Here is an 11,311-nt window from a genome sequence, read left to right as displayed (position 1 = left end):
CCCCTCTGACCTTTTCCTCCAATGGGGTTTGAAGAAGAGCGGGGGCGCGAGGAGATGCAATTGAGACTTTCCCATAGGACTAGGTTGTGCTCCGCATTGTAGATTTTTTTCATTAACACTTCCACTACCAATAACTTCAGATGGCGTTAACAAATCATGGCTTTTAAGTGGAGCGCAAAACTTTTATTAACAATGGAATAATTACATGTATGTTTTATACACATTATACAGTAAATTACTGCTTTACAAAAAAAAGAAATTATACAATATTATCACAAGTATTTACAGTATAGTAAATATACCATTTTCAAATTGTACAAAAAATGTGAATATACCACTTAAAGAAAAACATTCGGAACAACAATCCAGTGACAAAATATTTTGCACCTCAAATAAAACATGTTACATTTTATGATATTCAACTTCACAAAACTCTTGCATGTGAATCAGAATAGTGCATGCCAACCACTCATTTGAGAGTCTATGGTTACTCACAATATATATCCTTGTCATCCCAATGGACACCAAAAGGCCATTCTAGATCCTGAAGGCGGCTATGGAAAACTGACATGTTCTGACGATTACTCTGTTGATTAATTCACCCAAGCTGTTTTCCCTGACAGTTGTCTAATCTTAGTTGTCACATGGATTCAAAAACAATATTTACTCATTTATTTGGTTTCCTTGTTATCCAATTGTGTAAATTGCGTTTGGTACCCTTCTTAAGTTCTGATATGCAGTACCAGTTTGGACACACCTACTGATACCAGGGTTATATTTAGTTTGACTATTTTCTATATTGTACAATAATAGTGTGGAAAACATCACAACTATGAAATAACACATATGGAATCATGTAGTAACCAAAAATAAGTGTTAAACAAATCTAAATCCATTTAAAATGTGAGATTCTTCAAAGTAGCCATCCTTTGCCTTGATGACAGCTTTGCACACTCTCTCTCACACACACACACAAAAAAGTAATCATTGTTCATTAAGAGCAACATTTCTAAAACATGTTTTGAATGAATGGATATCATCATTATCCTTTCCCATAGTGCAAGCTAGTCTTTGGTGCAGTGTCCCTGGATCTGACGCAAGGGCATCTGGGATTGAGGTCCTGTCCCAATGACTGTTCATTAACAGCCGTTCCCAACCCTTCCATGTCTGCAGATACAAAGGGTCAGGAATCTAGATGGGTATTCGCAGCTTCTACCATATAGCCTTACTGATATGCACAAATGAAAAGGTTTATAATCAAGAGGAAGGTACTGGTACTTTAGAGGAACAACGACTTTCAGACAAAGTAATGGCCGCCCTCATTTCCCCTCACAACTTTTCATTTGGCCATAGGAGAGAACTCATAGGTAGAATTCATTCAACCTCATTCAACCAGAGAGAAGAGACACCTCTGTGTATGTGAATAGGAAATCAGGAAAACGTATTGGAATCTTATCAAACCAGAACTTCAATGCAATCAACTCTGTATCACACAATCTTAAGACAGGTGGTAGACTTACACAGTGATCAACAGCAATATTTTGATATACAGTTGAAGTCAGAAGTTTACATACACTTAGGTTGGAGTCATTAAAACTTGTTTTTCAACCACTTCACAAATTTCTTGTTAACAAACTATACTTTTGGCAAGTCGGTTAGGACATCTACTTTCTGCATGACAAGTCATTTTTCCATCAATTGTTTACAAACAGATTATTTCACTGTATCACAATTCCAGTGGGTCAGAAGCTTGCTCCTTGGGAGCAATTTCCACAACGCCTGAAGGTACCACGTTCATCTGTACAAACAATAGTACGCAAGTATAAACAACATGGGACCACGCAGCCGTCATACCGCTCAGGAAGGAAACACATTTTGTCTCCAAGAGATGAACGTACTTTGGTGTGAACATCAATCCCAGAACAACAGCAAAGGACCTTGGGAAGATGCTGGAGGAAACACTTACAAAATAAAATATATCCACAGTAAAACAAGTCCTATATCGACATAACCTGAAAGGCCACTCAGCAAGGAAGAAGCCACTGCTCCAAAACCGCCATAAAAAAGCCAGACTACGGTTTGCAACTGCACATGGGGACAAAGATCATACTTTTTGGAGAAATGTCCTCTGGTCTGATGAAACAAAAATAGAACTGTTTGGCCATAATGACCATCGTTATGTTTGGAGGAAAAAGGGGGATGCTTGCAAGCTGAAGAACACCATCCCAACTGTGAAGCAGGGGGGTGGCAGCATCATGTTGTGGGGGTGCTTTTCTGCAGGAGGGACTGGTGCACTTCACAAAATAGATGGCACCATGAGGATGGGCAATTATGTGGATATATTGAAGCAACATCTCAAGACATCAGTCAGGAAGTTAAAGCTTGGTTGCAAATGGGTCCTCCAAATGGACAATGACTCCAAGCATACTTCCAAAGTTGGGGCAAAATGGCTTAAGGACAACAAAGTCAAGGTATTGGAGTGGCCATCACAAAGCCCTGACCTCAATCCTGTAGAAAATAAGTAGGTAGAACTGAAAAAGCGCATGCCAGCAAAGAGGCTTTACAAACCTGACTCAGTTACACCAGCTCTGTCAGGAGGAACGGGCCAAAATTCACCCAACTTATTGAGGGAAGCTTGTGGAAGGCTACCTGAAACGTTTGACCCAAGTTTAACCATTTAAAGTCAATGCTACCAAATACGAATTGAGTGTATATAAACTTCTGATCCACTGGGAATGCGATGAAAGAAATAAAAGCTGAAATAAATCACTCTCTACTATTATTCTGACATTTCACATTCTTAAAATAAAAGTGGTGATCCTAACTGACCTAAGACAGGGAATATTTACTAGGATTAAACGTATTTGGCTAAGGTTTATGTAAACTTCCGACTTCAACTGTATATTATGTCAATTTAAGTATTCAAGTAGTTGCTAATACTGATGGGGTTTGGCATATTACTTCATTTTCCTAGTCACGGTCAGAACTGTAAACCATTCCAAATGAAATATAGCGAAAAAAATGATACAAATCAATAAAATAAAGGCCTTTAAATATTTACAAGTTTATACAGTATCTTGAAATTCATATTCTAGCATGGCAAATGTTTAAAAAAGAATAGCTTCAATATTTAGTGAGGACTATCTGTACAGGTTAAATACTTTCAGGCAGCAGGGTATTATTGGTGATAGTATACTTGATGATCATGACATAGTTAACGCACCTCTACATCCACCTAGAGTCAACATAATAGTCTCTATATAATTAGTACCTGTTCTTTTCCAGACCAATTATACATATATTATACAAACATAAACGTATCGGAAAACCCTGACAAAGGCACACCATGGATAAAACAACCCAATTATTATTATTATTATTATTATTGAGTATATCCTTTCTATACATAAATATGTACACAACTGGGAAGAATCAAAATGACAATGTGCATCCAAATCCAGGTTAAGACTGTGTTGTTAAGGTTTTGCTAACGACATTTGGTCAACCCGGCATAGATGGAGGTGGCGACTGGCTGCTGCAGACTTGCTGTGAGGTGGTAGTGTGAGGCAGTAGTGGGGTTGGTTTGGAGTAGACTGTTGGGTTGGAGCCGAGGCAAGAGCCTGTCCTTCAGTATACAGGTTCAATATCCCTCTGTTTTTTCAATGTCATAATGGTCCAACACGGACGCCAACATTGATTCGCCCACTCATCTTCCTATGTCACATAATGCAGCAATCACCAAACATCAAGTTGTCCAGTTCTTACACTGAATAAGTTGTGTGTATGTAGGTATGTATGTATGTATGTATGTACAGTGGGGCAAAAAAGTATTTAGTCAGCCACCAATTGTGCAAGTTCTCCCACTTAAAAAGATGAGAGAGGCCTGTAATTTTCATCATAGGTACACTTCAACTATGACAGACAAAATGAGAAAAACAATTCCAGAAAATCACATTGTAGGATTTTTAATGAATTTATTTGCAAATTATGGTGGAAAATAAGTATTTGGTCAATAACAAAAGTTTATCTCAATACTTTGTTATATACCCTTTGTTGGCATTGACAGAGGTCAAACGTTTTCTGTAAGTCTTCACAAGGTTTTCACACACTGTTGCTGGTATTTTGGCCCATTCCTCCATGCAGATCTCCTCTAGAGCAGTGATGTTTTGGGGCTGTTGCTGGGCAACACGAACTTTCAACTCCCTCCAAAGATTTTCTATGGGGTTGAGCTCCAGGACCTTGAAATGCTTCTTACGAAGCCACTCCTTCATTGCCCGGGCGGTGTGTTTGGGATCATTGTCATGCTGAAAGACCCAGCCACGTTTCATCTTCAATGACCTTTGCTGATGGAAGGAGGTTTTCACTCAAAATCTCACGATACATGGCCCCATTCATTCTTTCCTTTACACGGATCAGTCGTCCTGGTCCCTTTGCAGAAAAACAGCCCCAAAGCATGATGTTTCCACCCCCATGCTTCACAGTAGGTATGGTGTTCTTTGGCTGCAACTCAGCATTCTTTGTCCTCCAAACACGACCAGTTGAGTTTTTACCAAAAAGTTCTATTTTGGTTTCATCTGACCATATGACATTCTCCCAATCTTCTTCTGGATCATCCAAATGCTCTCGAGCAAACTTCAGACGGGCCTGGACATGTACTGACTTAAGCAGGGGGACACATCTGGCACTGCAGGATTTGAGTCCCTGGCGGCGTAGTGTGTTACTGATGGTAGGCTTTGTTACTTTGGTCCCAGCTCTCTGCAGGTCATTCACTAGGTCCCCCCGTGTGGTTCTGGGAGTTTTGCTCACTGTTCTTGTGATCATTTTGACCCCACTGGGTGAGATCTTGCGTGGAGCCCCAGATCGAGGGAGATTACCAGTGGTCTTGTATGTCTTCCATTTCCTAATAATTGCTCCCACAGTTGATTTCTTCAAACCAAGCTGCTTACCTATTGCAGATTCAGTCTTCCCAGCCTGGTGCAGGTCTACAATTTTGTTTCTGGTGTCCTTTGACAGCTCCTTGGTCTTGGCCATAGTGGAGTTTGGAGTGTGACTGTTTGAGGTTGTGGACAGGTGTCTTTTATACTGATAACAAGTTCAAACAGGTGCCATTAATACAGGTAATGAGTGGAGGACAGAGGAGCCTCTTAAAGAAGAAGTTACAGGTCTGTGAGAGACAGAAATCTTGCTTGTTTATAGGTGACCAAATACTTATTTTCCACCATAATTTGCAAATAAATTCATTAAAAATCCTACAATGTGATTTTCTGGATATTCTTTTCTCATTTTGTCTGTCATTGTTGAAGTGTACCTATGATGAAAATTACAGGCCTCTCTCATCTTTTTAAGTGGGAGAACATGCACAATTGGTGGCTGACTAAATACTTTTTTGCCCAACTGTATGTATGTATGTAGGTATGTATATACAACTGATATCTGGATTCTTTGAGAATTCAACAGAATGAGAAAAAAAATCAAGATGACTACTGAATGAATGGATTATTTCAGTCACCATGACAGTTTCAGTCCTTTTAATGAACAAAAACTAAATTTAAAACATTTTGGCCCAACTTTCTGTATGCAAGTAACTTCACCCATCCAAACCTCTCATGTTGCAATGCTCCAGATGCCTGACAACCAAAGGAACACAGAGACAAACGCAGCTACTTCCCCAAAACAACACTGATCCTCAGGTTGATCCACCGTCCATCATGAAAACAATGAAACAAAAAGGGTAAAAAGAGGAGTGCAGGAAGATGTGTGGCATGGTGGGCCAGAAGGCCTTTGAATGGCTTTTACTCTCTCCATCGCTCTTTTTCTCATACTATCTTCTTAATGCTAGGCCTTTTGAAGCTGCCTGAGCTGCGCTGTTTCTGCACCTGACTGGCAGAGCCATGGCGGATCCGTCCACTGGTGGAGAGAGCTGCGCTGGGGGAGAGCTTCACATTCTCCTTATCCACGACTGGACAGAGGGAAGAAGAGAACAGAAAGGGAAGATGAGAAGAGAAGGGAGAGAGTCATTCTCAGTCACTCAAATTCAATACCACTGTTGAAGAACAGATGGCGCTGTGCCATAGCTTTGGTATAAAACGAAAGACATATTCTCACCCTGAATGAATTCAACATCTCCATCTTCCTCTACATTGTCAGACAGAGAGCACAAGTTACCCTCTAATAAAGTATTTTATCGTTGAATGGTAATTCTGCCCCCAGACCCTTATTCCTTCCTTACAATCACACCAGCACAAACAACAAGATCACCCTTTGCTTGGCAGTGAGTGGCAGATTTTAAGATGCTATTCTGGCACTGGGTACAGTTAGGGGATTTCTCACACTCCCTTTTCACATTAGATTAGTCATTTTGGTGTTTTTTACTCAGGGGGATGAGGTTAATTGACCTTGTTTGACTTCTGGGGTCACAAGGTCAAAGAGGAAGAGTACCTGGGAGGAGGTGTGGCGCAAAAACGGCTGACTTAGAGCAAGGCAGAGAGGCTTCACAGAGAGAGAAGGACAGAAACAATAAATAATGACCACAGCAACTGAGGAGATGAGAAACACATTAAAACAAGGGTAACAGAACAAAAACAGGGAGAGAATGAAAGTCAAATAACACTGAATGAAAATAGAGAGCAAGATGGATCTTTAGCATTGACGTGAAGAAATGAAGAGATTTCAATGAGGTGGTTTTCAGATACAGACCGTTGAAAAGTAACCAGAAACAGAGTGTTAAGCAAAGACAATACCTGGAGGTGTTTTAAATGTCATGAATAACTGTATGAAAGTCTACTAAGAATGAAATGTATATTTTTCTGTGGGAAGGATAACAATACATTATAACTACTTTAGCAATATAGCACTGATACATAGAAATAATACAATCCATTTATTCTACAGGTAATAACAAAAACACTGGTATTAGCTAGGTGATTCTAAAAGCTAGCAGCTAGCATAGTGAGAACAACAGACAGAAATGGACACGTGATGAGAGTCACCACAGTTTGCAAACTGGGGCTAGCGTTAGCGGCTCCAGAGAGGCTCCATGGTTGTAATTTGTACCAGATGTTTTTGTTGGGATGGGAGAGAGTTGGGGACCATCTATAGACTACACCACAGCGAGTAGAGCATGATGGGGAGGTTACACACAGACTAGACCCAGAGAGAGAGGGAGGGGATTAGCATGACAGACAGTCGACACACGCAACATAAAAAATGAAATATCTGAAATGTTTGATGGTGCTGACTAACTACCCCTGCATATTTCAAACACACTACATTCCAGCATTTGTCCAAGTAATTATACTGTTTTTGGCAATAATTAAAATCTTGCAGTGCTTTTCTGACATCTTGCAACATTTGATATCTTTAGTACACAGCAGTAGCAGCATCATCATAATATTGTCAGAAGAGATACCAGTTTCAAATGTAGAGAAACCTAGCGGGAGACCTAGAAATAACCCACAGCAACAGCACCCACAGACACTTTGCCTCGAGATACTCTACAGAACACCTTACATTGGTAGGACTCAGCAAGCATCATAAGTAGGATGTTAGTGGTGTATTTGTGTGTCGGCCTCTATGTATAAATGGTGTGTGCGTGTGCTCTAGGGGCACTGGTCTGCTGTTGAGCCTGTGTTACTCCCAGGGTGGATCAGTAAAGATTGTGTTCACGCATGTATACTATGCTAACCTGGAGAGTGCTGCGAGGTGGCCAGGGAGGTCATGGAGTTGGAGAGGTTGAGGTTAGCGGTGATGCTGAGCTGGCTCTGGGTGACGGGGGGGTATGGGGAGGTGGGGGTACGGAGCTGCTCCTCGCTCCTCTCCTCCTCTGTACCTGGCAGGTAGCGGTCAATCAAGGCCTCCAGGAACTTCACAATCAGCTCAGCGTAGTCTGGGATCTGAGTTTGCTGATGGTTTGACATGAGATGGGGGGGGGGGTGGGATAGAGGAAGAGGTGGAAAGGGATCGAGGCAGAAAAGGAGAGAAAGTCAGGTAGGGGGTGGGAATGGAAGAGAGAAAAAAGGAAAAGAAAGAAAGAATGAGAGTGAGGCGAACACGGGCCTACAAATCACAGTCTAACAGTCCAATGTCTCCCTGAGCTAAATAAGGAGAAATTGATCCTCAGCCTTTGACCAGGCTTGACTTTCCCCCAAACAAGCAGATGGCAAATGGCACCCTTAATTGGAAGAAAGTGGAGCGAGGGACAATGGGTGCACAGTGAAAACAGAGAGTCTAAGAACACCTACAAGTGTCAAAGGGCCACATATTCTGTAGTGATGGGGAAGGGGGGGATCGATACAGTTACATATTCTGCAGCAGACACATGGTGAGCAATACTGTATGTTAGGAACATCGAAACGCAATAAAGATCACAGTATCAAATCCCAACACATATAGAACAGTGAGAATCCCAACACATATAGAACAGTATCAAATACCAACACATATAGAACAGTATCAAATCCCAACACATATAGAACAGTATTAAATCCCAACACATATAGAACAGTATCAAATACCAACACATATAGAACAGTATTAAATCCCAACACATATAGAACAGTATCAAATACCAACACATATAGAACAGTGAGAATCCCAACACATATAGAACATTATCAAATCCCAACACATATAGAACAGCATCAAATCCCAACACATATAGAACAGTATCAAATACCAACACATATAGAACAGTGAGAATCCCAACACATATAGAACATTATCAAATCCCAACACATATAGAACAGCATCAAATCCCAACACATATAGAACAGAGAGAATCCCAACACGTATAGAACAGCGAGAGAATCCCAACACGTATAGAACAGTATCAAATACCAACACATATAGAACAGTATCAAATACCAACACATATAGAACAGTGAGAATCTCAACACATATAGAACAGTATCAAATCCCAACACATATAGAACAGTATCAAATCCCAACACATATAGAACAGTATCAAATACCAACACATATAGAACAGTATCAAATCCCAACACATATAGAACAGTATCAAATCCCAACACATATAGAACAGTATCAAATCCCAACACATATAGAACAGTATCAAATCCCAACACATATAGAACAGTATCAAATCCCAACACATATAGAACAGTATCAAATACCAACACATATAGAACAGTATCAAATCCCAACACATATAGAACAGTATCAAATCCCAACACATATAGAACAGTATCAAATCCCAACACATATAGAACAGTATTAAATCCCAACACATATAGAACAGTATCAAATACCAACACATATAGAACAGTATCAAATCCCAACACATATAGAACAGTATCAAATACCAACACATATAGAACAGTATCAAATCCCAACACATATAGAACAGTATTAAATCCCAACACATATAGAACAGTATCAAATACCAACACATATAGAACAGTGAGAATCCCAACACATATAGAACAGTATCAAATACCAACACATATAGAACAGTATCAAATCCCAACACATATAGAACAGTGAGAATCCCAACACATATAGAACAGTATCAAATCCCAACACATATAGAACAGTATCAAATACCAACACATATAGAACAGTATCAAATACCAACACATATAGAACAGTATCAAATCCCAACACATATAGAACAGTATCAAATCCCAACACATATAGAACAGTATCAAATCCCAACACATATAGAACAGTATCAAATACCAACACATATAGAACAGTATCAAATCCCAACACATATAGAACAGTATCAAATCCCAACACATATAGAACAGTATCAAATACCAACACATATAGAACAGTATCAAATCCCAACACATATAGAACAGTATCAAATCCCAACACATATAGAACAGTATCAAATACCAACACATATAGAACAGTATCAAATCCCAACACATATAGAACAGTATCAAATCCCAACACATATAGAACAGTATCAAATACCAACACATATAGAACAGCGAGAATCCCAACACGTATAGAACAGTGAGAGAATCCCAACACGTATAGAACAGAGAATCCCAACACATATAGAACAGTGAGAATCCCAACACATATAGAACAGTATCAAATCCCAACACATATAGAACAGTGAGAATCCCAACACATATAGAACAGTATCAAATCCCAACACATATAGAACAGTATCAAATACCAACACATATAGAACAGTATCAAATACCAACACATATAGAACAGTATCAAATCCCAACACATATAGAACAGTATCAAATCCCAACACATATAGAACAGTGAGAATCCCAACACATATAGAACAGTATCAAATACCAACACATATAGAACAGTATCAAATACCAACACATATAGAACAGTATCAAATACCAACACATATAGAACAGTATCAAATCCCAACACATATAGAACAGTATCAAATCCCAACACATATAGAACAGTATCAAATACCAACACATATAGAACAGTATCAAATCCCAACACATATAGAACAGTATCAAATCCCAACACATATAGAACAGTATCAAATCCCAACACATATAGAACAGTATCAAATACCAACACATATAGAACAGTATCAAATACCAACACATATAGAACAGTATCAAATCCCAACACATATAGAACAGTATCAAATACCAACACATATAGAACAGTATCAAATCCCAACACATATAGAACAGTATCAAATCCCAACACATATAGAACAGTATCAAATACCAACACATATAGAACAGTATCAAATCCCAACACATATAGAACAGTATCAAATACCAACACATATAGAACAGTATCAAATCCCAACACATATAGAACAGTATCAAATCCCAACACATATAGAACAGTATCAAATACCAACACATATAGAACAGTATCAAATCCCAACACATATAGAACAGTATCAAATACCAACACATATAGAACAGTATCAAATCCCAACACATATAGAACAGTATCAAATACCAACACATATAGAACAGTATCAAATCCCAACACATATAGAACAGTATCAAATACCAACACATATAGAACAGTATCAAATACCAACACATATAGAACAGTATCAAATACCAACACATATAGAACAGTATCAAATACCAACACATATAGAACAGTATCAAATACCAACACATATAGAACAGTATCAAATACCAACACATATAGAACAGTATCAAATACCAACACATATAGAACAGTATCAAATACCAACACATATAGAACAGTATCAAATACCAACACATATAGAACAGTATCAAATACCAACACATATAGAACAGTATCAAATACCAACACATATAGAACAGTATCAAATCCCAACACATATAGAACAGTATCAAATCCC

General features: G+C 38.9%; 1 protein-coding gene across 2 annotated transcripts in view; it reads right to left on the bottom strand.

Annotated features, from left to right (window-relative positions):
• Positions 1 to 168: 168 nt before the first annotated feature.
• Positions 169 to 11,311, bottom strand: part of LOC110504061 (neurofibromin) — a 127,875-nt gene continuing 116,732 nt past the window's right edge. For both annotated transcript variants that reach the window (XM_036962075.2, XM_090218791.1), the window contains 2 exons: positions 7,685 to 7,901; positions 169 to 5,959 (listed from right to left, as the gene is read on the bottom strand). In XM_036962075.2, coding sequence (XP_036817970.1) covers positions 5,817 to 5,959; positions 7,685 to 7,901 — 360 coding nt within the window. In that variant the 3' untranslated portion in view covers positions 169 to 5,816. The remainder of the gene's footprint in view (positions 5,960 to 7,684; positions 7,902 to 11,311) is intronic.

Source organism: Oncorhynchus mykiss, chromosome 24 (assembly GCF_057628025.1).
Source record: "Oncorhynchus mykiss isolate SJ-2025 chromosome 24, ASM5762802v1, whole genome shotgun sequence".
NCBI classification, from domain to species: domain Eukaryota; kingdom Metazoa; phylum Chordata; class Actinopteri; order Salmoniformes; family Salmonidae; genus Oncorhynchus; species Oncorhynchus mykiss.
This window is presented reverse-complemented; position numbering and strand designations above follow the sequence as displayed.